Source organism: Monodon monoceros, unplaced genomic scaffold (genome assembly GCF_005190385.1).
Source record: "Monodon monoceros isolate NGI ecotype Baffin Bay Population unplaced genomic scaffold, NGI_Narwhal_1 Super_Scaffold_10, whole genome shotgun sequence".
In the NCBI taxonomy this organism is placed as follows: Eukaryota; Metazoa; Chordata; class Mammalia; order Artiodactyla; family Monodontidae; genus Monodon; species Monodon monoceros.
The window spans coordinates 7,248,640-7,265,833 of record NW_021703766.1 but is presented as its reverse complement, the minus strand read 5'-3'; the positions used below and the strand labels follow the sequence as shown (position 1 = coordinate 7,265,833).

Genomic DNA, 17,194 nt, shown 5'->3' with positions numbered 1-17,194 from the left:
GCCCCCTTCCGGAAGTCGCTGCGGCGGGAGGCGGGGCGTCCTAGCTGTCCGGGCTGAGGTGCGGGAGCCATGGCGGCCTATGAGGCGACTGTGGCGGCGGCGGCGGCGGCGGCGGCGGCGGGGCCCACGGCTCTGGCCTTGGGCGCCGCGGCCGTCCCGGCCGCCGCGAGGGGAGCCGCTGCCGCCTCCGGCCCGTGGGATCCCCCCGGGCGGCTGAGGGGCAGCCGGCCGCGACCCACGGCAGCGAGGCAGCAGCCTGCGGGTGCGGCGCCGCCGGCCCGGGAGCTCATCCAGCCGTCGGTGAGCGAGCTGTCCCGGGCCGTGCGGACCAACATCCTGTGCACGGTGCGCGGCTGCGGCAAGATCCTGCCCAACAGTCCCGCGCTCAACATGCACCTGGTCAAGAGCCACCGCCTGCAGGTGAGCCCGCCGCGGACGGCGCCTCCCGGGGCCTGACGCGACCGAGCGCCTGAAGTGGGCGCTCGGGGCCGAGGGCGGCCAGAGGCGCGGACGGGAAGGCGCCGAGGTCCGGCCGGCGTCGGCGGGGGCTTCCGAGGCCCTAAAGGGCCAGACCGGGGAGGGGGTCCGGGCGGGGAGAGTGGGACCTAGGAGGCAGGAAGGCGCAGCGGTAGGAAAACCCTGTGTCATGCCACTGCGCTGTCGGGCTCGGGCCGGCCCGACCACCGGCCTCGCACTTGGCGTCGCGGGCATTTCTCACGTTCGTCTCGTGAGCTCTCACGGCACCTTCGTTCTACTGCAGAGAAACCGATGACGCACCTGCGTAGTGCTGGGCTTTAAACCCGGGCTCGGGTCGAAGCCGGTGCCGTTTGCACCGCACCCACACTGCCTCCTCCTCCGGGCCAGTTGTTAGCAGGGAGCTGCAGCTTTGGCAACATGTTCCACAGTGTTGGTAAACATCACCTTTGCTCTGGGATGAGACCTAAGGAAAGTTTCTCCCGTGAATCTTGTTTAAGAGGGGACACGGTATATAATAATAGGACAGTAATCTGAACGTCCCTTCCACCTTACGTAAAATGGGGCGATTTTCAGGCTTCAGTGCACATCTGCGGAAAGCTTCTTAAAAATCCAGATGTCCAGCCCCATCCCAGACCTATTAAATCATGATTTCTCAGTCATTACAATAGGAAGTTTACTTGCACCACTTCTTCAAGTCTTTCTAGGCCAACAGGGGCATAATTCCAAAGCACGTTACTGAAAGGAGTTTTGCGAGTATGTAGCTTTCGGTGGTCTGAATTGATTCAGGAGTAAGTTTAAATTACCTCGCCTCTTGCATGTCCCGTCTGCCCTTCAGGTAAAACTTCCTCAGAAACGTTTTTAGAATCAGGTTTCTGATAAGAATTTAACAGCAGAAAGTTTGAGGTGATGGTCTCTAGTAGGGCAGATGTGATGCCCACGAAGGGCAGCCCCCTTCTAGCACCAGCTGGATACAGAGGCAACAACGTCCTGAAGTGACGGTTAGGGAGGCCCGATCGGGAGAGGTACATGGAGGTACGCTGAGGAAGACCTTGCCGGTGGGGCTGCAGTTTCCCTGCAAGTTCTGCGTTTCTTCCACAACACAAGTGAAGTAATTCTGGGAATGGTCTTCGTTCTCCTGTTTTCTCCTCCATCCCGAATTTTAATTAAACACTTCCTTTTCTTAACCATATTTTATCTTGAGTGGATGAACTGTATATTTGCAGGAATTCTTCAGCCTAATCCCTGGGTTCTCTTCAGCTCATGTATAACAGCCATCATCCACCTTCAGTATCCTCCCCTCACTGGTAGACAACTAAGCAGACGTTACATCTCTGAGCACAGAGGAAGCTGCCAGTCTGACCACGACTCTCTTTGTGTTGGCCTGAACATCACTCTCGCAAGCACTTTTTAACAGTTTACATTGTTCTTTTCTATGGAATTGCTGTCAGGGGCTGTGTCTCTCTCCAGACTTTGTGAAGCATCTGTTAAGCGCAGAGATACCATTTACTTGTCAGGACTAGTATACAATGGGTTTGGTAGTATGCAGTAGGTTTATTTCTAATAATGTTTTTAAAATACGTAAAGTTCAGGAATTCTGAAGCTACCAATCCGAAGCATATAATAGGCCTAAGAAGGAGGAATATGTTTGAGGCAACTGTAAATTTTAACAGTCAAGCTTTACTTGGACCTTAGCACGGCAGAGTATCAGCATCCCCCCTTGCTTAGAACCTGTGTGAAGCCATTCTTCCAGTTTTAGTCATTTTTTCAGAGTTCTCTTGTCTGCAGACAGCACAGTGCGCTCAAGATTGCTTTCTGAACGGCAAATCTTGAACAACCGAAAAATGGACTCTCCTGAGTTTCCTTCCTGGGTCACTAGAGAGACCTGTTTCAGCAGGAATTAAAGAAACCTCACCCTGAACCATCGTTGTTTCTTCCATGTCAAACAGGCTCACTTTCCTGCCTTGTTCCGTCTTTCTAACCATGCAGCCCCTGAACATCTGCTGTCTTGGTGGAAAGGGGGTTCTTTTTTTTTAATGAAGGTAGCCTATGTGACAAAATAGCCATATCTGTATAGTGTTGCCCCAGTGTGGTGAATGTGTCCGCACATTTGGGAGCCAAGTAGTAGGCTCTTGAGTTCAAACATCATGCTTGACCCTTGATGTTCTCAAAGTATTGGGAGGAGGGAGGAGGAAGAAGGAGGCCTAATAAGGAAAAGAGCTGACTGAGAGCTCCCTGTGGCTTTGAAGGTGGGCTGCATTTGGACCAGAGGCTCCACTAGCAGTCCAGTGTGCTCCTACGGGCCCTGAAGCGTGAGTGTATCTGCTTGGCAGATCTGCGTCGTATTCAATGGCAATTTTTCCCTTTGTTCTCTTGGTTACGGCTACTTACATAATTCTAGTTTCTGTCCTAGTTGTTGTGTTTTTTTTCTCCTAGATTATGATAATATATATTTTTTTTAATTAATTTATTTATTTTTGGCTGCTTTGGGTCTTCGTTGCTGCACACAGGCTTTCTCTAGTTGCGGCGAGCGGGGGCTACTCTTCATTGCAATGCACGGGCTTCTCACTGCGGTGGCTTCTCTTATTGCTGAGCACGGGCTCTAGGCGCGCAGGCTTCAGTAGTTGTGGCTCGTGGGCTCAGTAATCGTGGCTCGTGAGCCCTAGAGCACAGGCTCAGTAGTTGTGTCTTGCAGGCTCTAGAGTGCAGGCTCAGTAGTTGTGGCTCACGGGCTTAGTTGCTCTGTGGCACGTGGGATCTTCCTGGACCAGGGCTCGAACCCATGTCCCCTGCATTGGCAGGCGGATTCTTAACCACTGCACCACCAGGGAAGACCCTATGATAATATTTTATTCCCATCCCCATTATTTGTTGTAAGGTTCTTATTTATTTCTAGTCTTCAGAAGATATCCTGCCCTCAATCAAATACTCCCTTCTTAATGATTAACAAATCCTTCTGAAAGATGATGAATAAAAGTGGAGATAGAGTTGTAAGGTGTAAGGTACATGATACCTTTTGGTTTTATGTGGGTTCTTCAGATATATGTCTATATTCCATATCCTGTAAGTAAATCTGGAAATATCCTACTCCAGCCTTGCCTACAAGGGGATCCATGGAGAAATGAAAGCTGGTGATTCAGGGAAAAGAAGAGTAGGAGTAAATGGGCATTTCTTGGTTCTTTTATCCCTCACGTTTGAAAATAGTGAAGGGGACAGGGGCCCCCTTAAAGAACCTCTTATCCAGCAACACATATTTTCAAAACATGGCTTAGTGGATTTTGTGTTATGTTCAGTCCAGGGGTTTGCTTTTAATGATTTGCCAGGAATTTTTTTTTTTTTTTTTGAGGAAAGACAATGTTCCAAGTTGCTCTATGGATCATAGTGTACAAAGACTTCTAATTTTAAATTTACAATAAGACAACAACAAAGCAAACTACTTTTCTTCTTGGATGTTTTTCTGCAAAGGCAGAGAGATGCTAGAGTAGCTATAATGCCTTTTCTTCTTTTTTTTTTTTTTTTCCCAATTTGTGCCACAGTTCTTACACTCCTTTCCTTTTATCCTCGCTTCATCGGGGTCCTCCCTCTTGCTTTGCTTTTCTTCTCTTTGTTTACTTTTGTCCATCTTGTTTTTCAGTTATTTCCTCTCATAGGTTCTTTTTCAAATTCTTTTACTTAAAATGTTTTATAAACAGGTACCCAAAAGGTACAGAAAGCATGAAGTATTTTTTTCAGTTATGCACACAAAAGGCACAGTTAAAAAATATGTCTGCTAAGTTTTATTCTAGAATGTATATAGCACTTCAGAACAAAAACATCATTCTTACTTCAGTTCATGTCTTATTGTGCCATTACCATTTCTTATTACCCCATTCTCATCTCAGAGCTTATTTTCTAAGGACAAGAATGGGAAGAAGGTCAGGAACTGGGGAAGAGAGGTGTGATGGGGAGGACTGAGGAGTTGGCCCTCAGAAAGCAGGAAAGCGAACGGCGTCGGGTTGTTTCCACACCTGTAATGACAGCAACAAGGAGATGTTGTTGATGTCCAATATGACTGCCTTTAGTGTCTCATCCTGGTGTGTGATACAGTTTTGACTTAGATGGCCACTTAAACATATTCAGTATAATGCCCCAAGTTTTTACTGAACATTTACTCTTTTTAAAACATTCCCAAGTGCAACAAAGTTATAAATATATTCCTCCTTTTGAAAAGGTTTGGGGAATTTTAAGTAATTCCGTTAGATATAACAGAGAAATGACGGAAAAGAAGCATAGTTTGAAGCTATATAGTACAGGACTTTGGACGTCCCAGTGGCTAGAGGAATTTGGACTTGGGGAGTGTTGGGGTGCCATTGAAAATGTTTGAGTGAGGTAATGTCACGATCAGAGGTATATTTTAGAAAGGTGAATGTGGCAAAGTGTGAATGAAAAAGAAATTGAAGGTCTAGAAATTAGTTAAGAGGTTAGTGACAAAGTCCAAACAGAGAGTCAGGAATACTTGAACTAATGATGGTAGCAGTGAGAAAGGAAACGCGAGGAGGTGGTAGGAGACATTTTTAAAGCATAACTGCCAAAACTTGGAAGCACCCAAGATGTCCTTCAGCAGGTGAATGGATAAATGAACGATGGCACATCCAGACAGGGGAATATTAGTCAGCACTAAAAAGAAATGAGCTATCAAGCCATGAAAAGACATGGAGGACCCTTACATGCATATTACCAAGTGAAAGAAGCCAATATGAAAAGGCTACATACTGTATGATTCCAGCTAAATGATATTCTGGAAAAAGCAAAACTACAGAGACAGTAAAAAGATTAGTGGTTACCAGGGCTTAAGGGGAAAGGTGTCATGAATAGGTGGAGCACAGAGGATTTTTAGGAAAGTGAATATACTCTGTATGATATTATAACGATGGATAGCTGTCATTATACATTTGGCAAAACCCATAGAATGTGCGGCACGAATAGTGAACTCTAATAAAATCTATGGACTTGGGTGATAATGACGTGTCAGTGTAGTTTCATCGATTGTAACAAATGTACCACTCTGGTGAGGAATGTTAATAGTGGAACAGGCTGTATTGGGGTTGGGGGGGCGGGGGCGCTACAGTGTATGGGAACTCTCTGTACTTTGCGCTCAATTTTGCTGTGAATCTAATAAAATTTCTCTTAAAAAATAAAGTTTATTAATATTTTAAAAAGTGAAGTGAACAGGTATATTGAGAACATGATAGGGAGTTTGAAAAGGGATAATAAAAGGATTGCTAAGCAAATTGAAGATGTATTAGAAGTAAGCATGGGGACTTCCCTGGTGGTCCAGTGGGTAAGACTCCATGCTCCCAATGCAGGGGGCCCGGGGTTCGATCCCACATGCATGCCGCGACTAAGACCCGGTGCAGCCAAAATAAATAAAAAAATTTTTTTAATTGTCCTAGCCTTAAAAAAAAAAAGAATTTTAAAGCTTTCTTAATATTCTCTCCGTATTTGATTTTTTCTTGCAGATAACATTAGAAGGAAAATAATATGAGTTTAAAAGTATTTCATTTAAAAAAAGATGAACTGGTAAATGGGATGAGTTTGGTGATTGAGAGACAGTGTTGGTTGTCATTAAAGCTAGCAGAGGCCAGTGTTTCAATAAAAGCGGCATTTCAATCAGACTTTCACAAGGACAGTATTTTTTTTTTTTTTGAGATGAATCCATGGATTTTTCTTTCTTTTTTTAATTGAAGTATAGTTGATTTACAATGTTGTGTTAATTTCTGCTGTACAGCAGAGTGATTCAGTTATATATACTTTTTATATATATATTATTTTCCATTATGGTTTATCACAGGATATTAAATATAGTTCCCTGTGCTATACAGTAGGACATTGTTGTCACTCCATTCTCTATATAATAGTTTGCATCTGCTAACCCCAAACTCCTAATTCGTCCCTCCCCTACCCACCCTCCCCTTGGCAACCACAAGTCTGTTCTCTATGTCTGTGAGTCCATGTCTATTTCATAGATAAATTCATTTGTGTCATATTTTAGATTCTACATGTAAGTGATATCATATGGTATTTGTCTTTCTCTTTCTCACTTCACTTAGTATGATAACCTGTAGTTGCATCCATGTTGCTGCAAATGGCCTTATTTTGTTCTTTTTTATGGCTGAGTAGTAGTCCACTGTGTGTGTATGTACACGCACACCCCCCCCACATCTTTATGCATTCATCTGTCAGTGGACATTTAGATTGTTTCCATGTCTTGGCTATTGTGAACAGTGCTGCTGTGAACACAGGGGTGCGTGTATCTTTTGGAATTATAGTTTTGTCTGGATATATGCCCATGAGTGGGATTGCTGGATCATATGGCAACTCTATTTTTAGCTTTTTTAGGAACCTCCATACTGTTTTCCACTGTGGCCGCACCAACTTACATTCCCACCAACAGTGTAGGAGGGTTCCCTTTTCTCCACACCCTCTCCAGCATTTGTTATTTGTAGACTTTGGTGATGGCCGTGCTGACTGGTGTGAGGTGGTACCTCATTGTAGTTTTGATTTGTATTTCTGTAATAATTAGCAATGTTGAGCATATTTTCATGTGCCTGTTGGCCATCTGTCTTCTTTGGAGAAATGTCTGTTTAGTTCTTCTGCCCATTTTTCGATTGGATTGTTTTTGTTGTTGTTGAATTGAATGAGCTGTTTGTATGTTTTGGAGATTAAGCCCTTGTCAGTTGCATCATTTGCAAATATTTTCTCCCATTCCATAGGTTGTCTTTTTGTTTTGTTTATGGTTTCCTTTGCTGGGCAAAAGCTTGTAAGGTTGATTAGGTCCCATTTGTTTATTTTTGCTTTTATTTCTGTTGCCACAAGGACAGTATTTAATGTAAAGTACTAGTTTAGATTAGCTTATTGGCCTTAAGTTGGTTGGCAGAAAGCAAAAGAAGCAACAAAAATCTCCACAGCCGATAACTAATAGCTGTAATAATTAATTGAGTGATTATATGATAAGCACTGTTCTAAGTCTCTTAAATTATTCACTAAATCCTCACAACAACCCTGAGGTAGATCGTACTATCATGCCTACTTCACAAATAAGGAAACCAAGACAGTTAAGTTTTTCAAGGTCACAGGAAAGGAGCAATGTAGAGAATTCCATATTCCAGAACCCATGGGTTTAACCACTGCACCATGGTTCTTAAGCTAGGCTACACACTGGGATCATCAGGGGAGATTTTTAAACCAAATACCAAACCAAATACCAAACCCACCCCAAACTAATTATATCATTACCTGGGACTGGGACCAGGCACCGGTATTTTTTTTTTAATGCCTCAAGTGATTTTTCACAGGCCGCTAGATTTGAGAGCTGCTGCCCTACACTGGACTGCCTTTCTAAAAGTGCTCTGCCTTTAGTGTGCAATCTAAAGCATGAAAACAGTACCAAGAGGTGTATAAATTAGTTTCTGCCCTTAAAAAATTTAGTTAAGGAGGCAGGAATTGTAGAAGGAAACGATAGTTTACAAGTTAAGTTAGCTGCTACCTTGGAATTCAGACAAGGAATAGAGCTGGGTGGTGAGCAGAACAAGAAAGTGCTATTTATTGAGAATGTGAGCGGGCTCCATGGCAGTCCAGTACTAGATAATCCTGAGAGTTAACTATTCTCTCTGTTTTTGAAATGAGTAAACTGGCTCAGAGATTAAATAACCTGTCTAAAGTCATGTGCCTAATCAGTGGTGGAAATGGCTCACAGGCCTGTCCATGCCGTGCCCTCTTCCCACCGTTGCATTCTGCCTGAACGGAGACAGTCATCCGAGAGTGGCTATAGAAGGTGGAAATGGAAGTGGGAAGAGTGTTTAGGCTGAGCAGGGGAGTGTATGAAAAGGGAACAGAAAAAGATATGGTCATAATGGTAGATTGGAGGCATAATGAGGAGATGGGATTTTATTTTATTTATTTATTTATTTATTTATAAATTGTCTTTCTTTCTTTCTTTTTGGCTGCGTTGGGTCTTTTGTTGCTGCGCGCAGGCTTTCTCTAGCTGCAGCGTGCAGGGGCCACCCTACATTGTGGTGCACGGGCTTCTCATTGCGGTGGCTTCTCTCGTTGTGGAGCACAGGCTTTAGGCACGCAGGCTTCAGTAGTTGTGGCATGCAGGCTCAGTAGTTGTGGCTCGCGGGCTCCAGAGCACAGACTCAGGAGCTGTGGCACACAGGCTTAGTTGCTCCACGGCACGTGGGATCCTCCCAGACCAGGGCTCGAACCCGCGTCCCCTGCCTTGGCAGGTAGACTCCTAACCACTGCACCACTAGGGAAGTCTCGGGATTTTATTTTATATGCCTTTTTTAAAAAAATAGTATTTGGTGATATATACAAATAATTTTTTGGAATGTCAAATTTGTTCTGACATTAGAAGAGGAAGGAAAATTATTTAGGAAACGATTTAAATAATCCAAATGAATATGAATATCTAGACAGTGTAGTGCAATAGGATTATAAAAAGATGGACCAAGGTAGAAGACATGGAGGAATAACTGACTACATTTGATATCATTGAGAGATAAATTACGTTGTTGAAAAATGAAACAAGAATAGCTTCTTTTCCCCTCTACATGAGTGGACACAGACTCAGCAAGATCAGCATGTTCCTCTTGAGATCCAGTAGGAAAGCAAACAGAGGGAGTCCTAGCCGCACGGTTATTTGTTTCTTCTCTAGATGCACACTGATGGAAGCAGAGGAGGTGGGCGTGTTCCAAAAGTAGTGAATCCTTTCCCATCACAGCACCTAAGGACTAAAACGTCTAGGTGCTACAGCGGTAGCTGAGGCCTGAGCACGTGTCCAGTTGTTTCCATCCGTAGTGGGGAGGTCCTTCCCCACCCCAAACCCCCATCCACACACCTTCCTCTGGGGCCAGCTGGGGGTTGCCAGATAAGAATTATACTGGAGGTCATAGATTTCTCACTCCTGAGGTATGTGGGCTCATCAAGGGCAACAAGACAGCAGTTTAAGCTAAATTAACTCACCAATTATTTTAAAATTCCCAGCCAAAAAGTCAATCACATACTTAATAAGAAAGGATTACTAGGATGAGTTAATATATATAAAGTGCTTCGAACAGTGCCTGCCACGGTAGTAAAAGCTATGTTAGCACTGGCCATTATAATGATTACTGAATTTCAAACAGAGCATGGTGCCCATATTCACGCTACTGTATAAAAGTTGTGTTAACTAGCTTTAGCTACTAGGGGGCATTGTGGTGATCAGAGAAAGTCACAGTTCTCTTTATCAGGAAGACTAGATCATAGTCAGGTTTTTTTCAGAGACTCACACTAATTCAGTGGGGTTGGGATAAAAAAGAAAGGAAGACTTAAGGATGATACCAGGTCTTGAGCCTGAGAAACTATAAATATACCACTTAACGATTAGAGAAGCTGGCTTGAAGGGCAGAGATTTTTAAGTCTAGAAGGAGTGCTAAAGGAATGGATAGAAGATTTTTAAACAATATAGTTGGTTTTTGTTTATTTTGTTTTGAAAAATTTTAACAGATTCATTGAGCTATAGTTTACACATGATATAATTTACGCATTTTAAGTTAATAATTCAGTTACTTTTTAGTAGATTTACAGTTGTGCAACCATCACTACAATCCCAAATTTTAGAACATTTTCATCACCCTAAAAAGATCCCTTGTGCACATCTTTACTTATTCCTTGTTATCACTCCCAGCTCGTTCTGTTGGGGTTTTTTTGTTGTTGTTTTTTGTTTTTTGCGGTACGCGGGCCTCTCACTGTTGTGGCCTCTCCCGTTGCGGAGCACAGGCTCCGGACGCGCAGGCTCAGCGGCCATGGCTCACAGGCCCAGCCGCTCCGCGGCACGTGGGATCTTCCCGGACCGGGGCACGAACCCGTGTCCCCTGCATCGGCAGGCGGACTCTCAACCACTGCGCCACCAGGGAAGCCCATCTGTTAGTTTTTTTAAGATAATTATTTAAAGTAATTTTTCTTTTGCAGGATGGCATAGTGAATCCAACAATAAGAAAAGATTTGAAAACTGTACCAAAATTCTACTGTTGTCCAATTGAAGGATGCCCTAGAGGCCCTGACAGACCATTTTCTCAATTTTCTCTCGTAAAACAGGTATTTAACTTGTCTTTAAGTATACTTCTCTGAGGAGGAAATGCAGATGTCATAAACCTCATGTATTCTAATTACTTACCAATCATAACTAGAGAATTGAGCAGAAAGCTGCTTGTAAGGACAGCCACCCAAGTCTCCTACTTGGGGAAAAAATGAGTAGGGTGTAAGTGAAGGAGACATGGCTTGTTCTGGAGGGGAAGTTGTCCAGAAGTGGATTTGGAAAGAAAAGAAGACCAAGTCAGCAAAGTATGATAAACTGTACTTCCAGATCTCTTGTGTGAATCTGCATGCTTTCAAGGTCAGAGGAGCAAAAGCACAAAGGAAATGTTCTCCCAAGGGATTAAGAAACTGCAGGGAAAAGAATAATTTCAGAAGCAGCTATCTTAAAGAGGAGGGAGGGACCCAGCCAGTGGGGAAAGAGATGATTCTGGACTGGAAGAGTTGCCTGCTTTTACATTCTTTTGATTTGCACTGCTATATTGTATCATGTAAAATCATTATTAATTTGGGTATGTTGATGGTTTTTGAAATGTTTTGAGCAGTTGCAGTTTTTCATTTTAGTCCTTTTGTGTTCTTCCTAGCACTTTATGAAAATGCATGCTGAAAAGAAGCATAAATGTAGTAAGTGCAGCAATTCGTATGGCACTGAGTGGGACTTGAAAAGACATGCAGAGGATTGTGGTAAGACCTTCCAGTGCACATGTGGCTGTCCCTATGCCAGCAGGACTGCGTTACAGTCCCACATCTACCGAACTGGCCATGAGATCCCTGCAGAACACAGGTAAAGGGGAAAAAATGGTGGCCCAAAAGCCAATAGCTGTGGGAAGATTTCCAAATGAAACTTCCTGTAGAGCCATTAGTGTGGGGAGAAAGGAGGAATGGCGGAGAAAAGATGTGACATGAAGAAGGGAACTTTTGGAAATGGCAGCAGTACTAGCAAATGATCCACATCTACTTGATCCAACTGTTCTTCCTTATTCTTTCACCAGCTCCTTTTGAGAATCGCTTAATTATTCCCAACTGAAAATCTATTGGGTTTTCAATTCTTCAAAAACTTCCAGCGTTTTCTGTTAGAGGGATGCTAGATTATTGAAGAATTTTTTATCATGAAACTGTGCTTCATTTGAAAGGTCATATTTATAATTGGACTAAGAGCTTCCTACTTTAGAAATGATAATAGTTGCGTTATATAATGTTAGCTTCCTGATGCTTACGGATCTAAGTTGAGTTCTGGTACTTAGCACTTTACTCAAAAAAAGGTGTGCTTCCCTGTTTGCATGTTTCTGAACTTCTACCTACCATATATTGATAATAGGCCGAGTTACAAAAGAAGGGATTTCTCTTCGCTGGGTTGAATCTGACCTCTGCTGTAGATGTGGGAAATAGAATTTGTAAGTGAAGATACAGTGCCAGGGTTGATGAAGAAAACTGCAGTTTAAAATTGTTTTCCTCTTTTTACTCTGTCATTGTTTTCAGGGATCCACCTAGTAAGAAAAGGAAAATGGAAAACTGCCTGCACAACCAGAAGTTGTCCAGTAAGACTGTTGAATCACTGAGCAACCAATCAACCCCAAGACCAGATGCTCAAGAACTAGAAACGTCAGAAATAAAGCTAGTGGCTTCGTTTGAAGATTCTTGCAGCTCTAATGCCAGAAAGCAGGCTCTTCCAACACCTCCAAGGTATCCTCAGAAGTTGCTTTTACCAAAGCCCAAAGTGGCTTTGGTTAAACTCCCCGTTATGCAGCTTTCTCCTGTGCCTGTCTTTGTGCCTACAGCCGACTCCTCAGCCCAGCCTGTGGTGTTGGGTGTCGATCATCAGGGCTGTACCCACGGTGCTGTGCACTTACTGCCCTTGTCCGTCGGAACCCTGATCCTCGGCCTAGATTCGGAGGCTTGCTCTCTCAAGGAGAGCCTCCCTCTTTCAAAAATTGTAAATCCTGTTGCTGTTGAGCCAGTTAGCACAGGTGTTCAAGTGAACTTGGGTAAAAGTCCATCTAATCCTTTACAAGAACTAGGGAACACATGTCAGAAGAACAGCATTTCTTCAATCAATGTACAGACAGAACTGTCTTATACCACACCACACTTTATACCGTCTGTAGAGTGGGCTAGCCCTGATTCCTCTGTGTCATCTTGTTCTCAAACTGATTTGACATTTGGTTCTCAAGTTTCCCTTCCCATCAGTGTTCATACTCAAACTTTTTTGCCCAGTTCTAAGGTAACCTCATCTATAGCGGCTCAGACTGATGTGTTTATAGATGCCAGTTTCCAGTCAGGTGGGATCTCCAGAGAAACTCAGACCAGTGGAATGCAAAGTCCAACCGATGATCGAGTACAGATGGACCAAGCTGTAATGTGTGGAGACATTTTTGAGAGTGTCCATTCGTCATATGGTGTTTCTACAGACAGTATTATAAGCAGCAGCTTAGTAGCAGAGACTGTGACTCATGGTTTGTTACCTCAGAACCACCCTAAAACTTTAAATCAAGATATTGAGAAATCTGCACCAATTATAAACTTCAGTGCACAGAATAATAGTATACTTTCTTCACAGAATATGACAGATAATCAGACCCAAACCATAGATTTATTAAGTGATATAGAAAACATCTTGTCAAGTAATCTGCCTGGTCAGACACTGGACAATCGTAGTCTTTTGTCTGACACAAATACTGGACCTGACACCCAGCTCCCATCTGGCCCAACCCAGAATCCTGCAATTGATTTTGATATTGAAGAGTTCTTTTCGGCCTCAAATATCCAGACTCAAACCGAAGAGAGTGAGCTTAGCACCATGACCACGGAGCCAGTCTTGGAATCCCTGGACATAGAGACCCAAACTGACTTCTTACTTGCAGATGCCCGTGCCCAGTCCTACAGTTGTAGGGGAAATTCTAACTTCTTAGCCCTTGAAATGTTTGACACGCAGACACAGACGGACTTGAACTTCTTTTTAGACAGTAGCCCTCATCTGCCTCTGGGAAGTATTCTGAAACACTCCAGCTTTTCCATGAGTACTGATTCATCTGACACAGAGACCCAAACTGAAGGAATCTCCACTGCTAAAAACCTACCTGCTCTAGAAAGCAAAGTTCAGTTGAACAGTGCAGAAACACAGACCATGAATTCTGGCTTTGAAACTTTGGGGAGCTTATTCTTCACCAGCAATGAAACTCAAACAGCAATGGATGACTTTCTTCTGGCCGATTTGGCCTGGAACACGATGGAATCTCAATTCAGCTCTGTTGAAACCCAGACATGTGCAGAACTACACCCAGTCTCCAACTTCTGAAAGTGGAATCCACATGGGGGATGGCATTTACAGTTGGTTCCCTTCTGGATTTAGAAGATGGAGAACGGGGACAACAGTGTTAACTCTATTGAATGTACTTGATACAGTTACTTCGATTATCTGAGGTTCTTTGCCCTTTGTACTGTAAACATGAAATTTGTGTAAAAATGTGTGAGTGTATTATAAAGTATAAGATGTTGATCTAACAAGAATTGTTTTTGTGTTGCCTACATTTGCCCTTTCAGTGTAGTCTTCCCTTCTTAAAAAAAAAAAAATGTATTTCACATCTTTAAAACCCATCTAGCCATTCACCTGAAGCCAAGCTCAGCAGGACTAGGGTACAAACTTTTCAAACCTTCAAAACACTTTAGTCAAAGTATGACTTACTTAAATTGCACCTAAAATACTTTTGCCAGTGCTTGTTAGAAATTCCTGTGTCCCAATAATGTCTAAAGAAGTCTGACGCTGTACCATCAGATTTAAACACCAACAGCTTCATCTGCTTTGACATCTTACTCTCCCCTGATTTGAAGACACAAAGGAAACTACACTTGTCTTTAGCTTTTGAGACAATTTTCATATAGTCAATGCCATCCCTCCTCTACGTGAACTCTTACTGATACCAACGTTAAGTGTATAGTACTTTCCTCACAAGACGTGTTGCTGTAAAATTATTGCTTAAAGAAGTAGCGGCAAGCACTTAGTGTAAATAGTGATCCTTTCAGTCTAAGTGACAGTAAGTCACCCCAACTATGGAAACGCTGGGCTGTGAAATCATGCCTGTTAGCCCAGACTGGAGTGTGTCCTACGAGCATCTCTCCTACTCTCTACAGAAGGCCAGGACGGTGCTCCAGAGCTGCTCCTCAAAGCTCACCCACCAGCTGAGTCTGAGTTTTTCTCTCTAAATGTTTAAAGAAAAATAACATAAGGAGAAAAGGACATTCCCCCCTAAATTTCAATAGTTTGCATAAGCTTGATAGGGCAAGAGTGCAATCAGCAGCTATTCTAAAGTGAATCTTGTTTTCATCCACCTCTCATTTTTTCCTTAAATGAGGAAACACATTGGTCTAGCAAGGATAGTATTTGTGCCTTGAGAATAGCAATTATAGAACAGATCCATCTAAAGTATAGTGTTCTGCATTTTGTTGCTTTGTTTGTTTAGAGAGGGTAATACCAAACAGTCTTCAAAGAAAATGAGGTGAAGACCAAGTGCTTCAATAATCAAGAACATCTGTGTTTTGAGATGGGTGTGTGGTTAAGTATGCTTTTGGAGTTTTCTGTATTTAGGAGATTCTGAGTTCTTGATTGTTGGCCAACTTTCAGGCAAGTAAAAATCAGTGCAGTCTGTAAATTTTTCTGAGTTTACCCAGAAAAATGCTCTGTTCTTTCTGTGGCACATGCTTATGCTGCTGAAGGCTAAATCCTCAAAATAAAACCTAAGGAGGGGACTAAGAATTCATTAAAGTAACTCAGTGGTGTTGCTACTAATTCCTATCCTGTAGAAGAATTATTGGTAGTGGATAAATAACATATCCTGAGTAGATGAACTCAGTCTGATAGATAAAAGTTTGCTTTGGTCACAGTTGCCTATGAATATGGGTTTCAAAACAAACATAAAGCCTTAACTTAGAATTTCATTATGTTTTAGAATCATCACTGCCTTAATGTGCAAACATCTATTTAAGTTCTCCTAATAAGGAGAAATGCATGTTTGTTTATGGCTTTTTGTAAATATATATGCAGCGATCTATGGCTTTAAAAAAATTCTGTGTTTCTGTGACAGTGTTTGTTAATCCAGCCAATAGAGTTATTTGCAGAAAAATGGAGCATGTAATAGTTCTTCATGTACAAGTAAGAACTGTTTCCCCCCAAAACCTTAGTTACCTGAATTGTTCTAAGATTATTTGTAAAATCTGAAACTCAGTGATTAAAGAGAAGTGAGAATTCTACCTTTTGTGTGAATTCTTCAGCATACTCATAATGTGACTTCATTGCCTTAAGTTTTCACAAACTCATCATCGTCTGAAAGTCACACGATGAAATGACTGTGCCTAGTTATTTCCATTACTGTCTTACCTTTGTTCATGAAAATATGCTAACAATTTTCCTAGTAGAAAATGAAAAGACATTCCATTACCAAAACTTCTGGTTTTTTTGGGCTGCGCCATGCAGCTTGTGGGATCTTACTTCCCTGACCAGGGATTGAACCTGGGCCCTCAGCAGTGAGAGCACAGAGTCCTAACCACTGGACTGCCAGGGAATTCCCAAAGCTGCTGTTTTGATGTAAAGTTTTTATTTTGATAAAAACTGCCCTATGATTTAAGTTTTGGGAAAATTTTTTCAAAGGAAATTTGAAAAAATAATTTCAAAGGAAATTACTCTGATTCATTTTTCATCCAAATGTCACCATTTCATGATGGGGTGTCTTTTATCTTTGTAAGTAATATGGTTCTGGCTTAAGAGCAAAAATAAGAGGGTAGGACTATGACTAGTTCTTTGCTCATACTCAGTCACTAATTGCAGGAAAGCCCAATCAGTGTGTTTGATTCCCTTTAAAGGGAAATAAAAGTAGAAAATTTTTATAGACTTAGCTGAAAGATGCAGAGTAAGGTTTGCAGCTACTTTTTTTTTTTTTTTTGGCTGCGTTGGGTCTTCGTTGTTGCTAGCAGACTTCCTCTAGTTGCGGAGAGCGGGGGCTTCTGATTGCGGTGGCTTCTCTTGTTGCGGAGCACGGGCTCTGGGCACGTGGGCTTCAGTATTTGTGGTTTGCGGGCTCTAGAGCGCAGGCTCAATAGTTGTGGCGCACGGGCTTAGCTGCTCCACGGCACGTGGGATCTTCCCAGATCAGGGCTCGAACCCGTGTCCCCTGCATTGGCAGGCGGATTCTTAACCACTGGGCCACCAGGGAAGTCCCAGTTTGCAGCTACTTTTGATTGGAAGAAAATGTATCAGTGTCAGGGTAGTTGTGAAGTTGAGTTGTTTAATGACAGGATGATATTTTCATGTAATCCTTTATAGTCTGAATTTTAGAGTGCTTATCTTATTCCCAGTCCAAACTTATTATCTAATTAATATTGACTCTGAAGAGTACTTTCTATCGTGTATACTTAAAGAAATGCTTCTCAGACTTGTTTTCGGAAGGCTCTTTAATAAAGAGTAGGAGGAACATGTAACTTTGGGGCATTTAGGAATGAAGCCTTTGAAGTCTCAAGTATTATGCAGTTTTATTTTCCTTATATCTCAATATATGTGTGTGTTCTCACCTGAAGTGTGTTAAAGTGCCACAGATTAGATTCGACACTAGGAGAG

General features: G+C 42.5%; 1 protein-coding gene across 1 annotated transcript; it reads left to right on the top strand.

The window, feature by feature from the left end:
- Positions 1–109: 109 nt before the first annotated feature.
- ATMIN (ATM interactor) lies at positions 110–15,834 on the top strand. Its single transcript, XM_029213548.1, has 4 exons — positions 110–420; positions 10,468–10,593; positions 11,175–11,374; positions 12,070–15,834. Exons 1-4 carry the CDS (start codon positions 391–393, stop codon positions 13,883–13,885), a joined length of 2,172 nt encoding a protein of 723 aa, XP_029069381.1. The 5' UTR covers positions 110–390; the 3' UTR covers positions 13,886–15,834.
- The last annotated feature ends 1,360 nt before the right edge of the window (positions 15,835–17,194 follow it).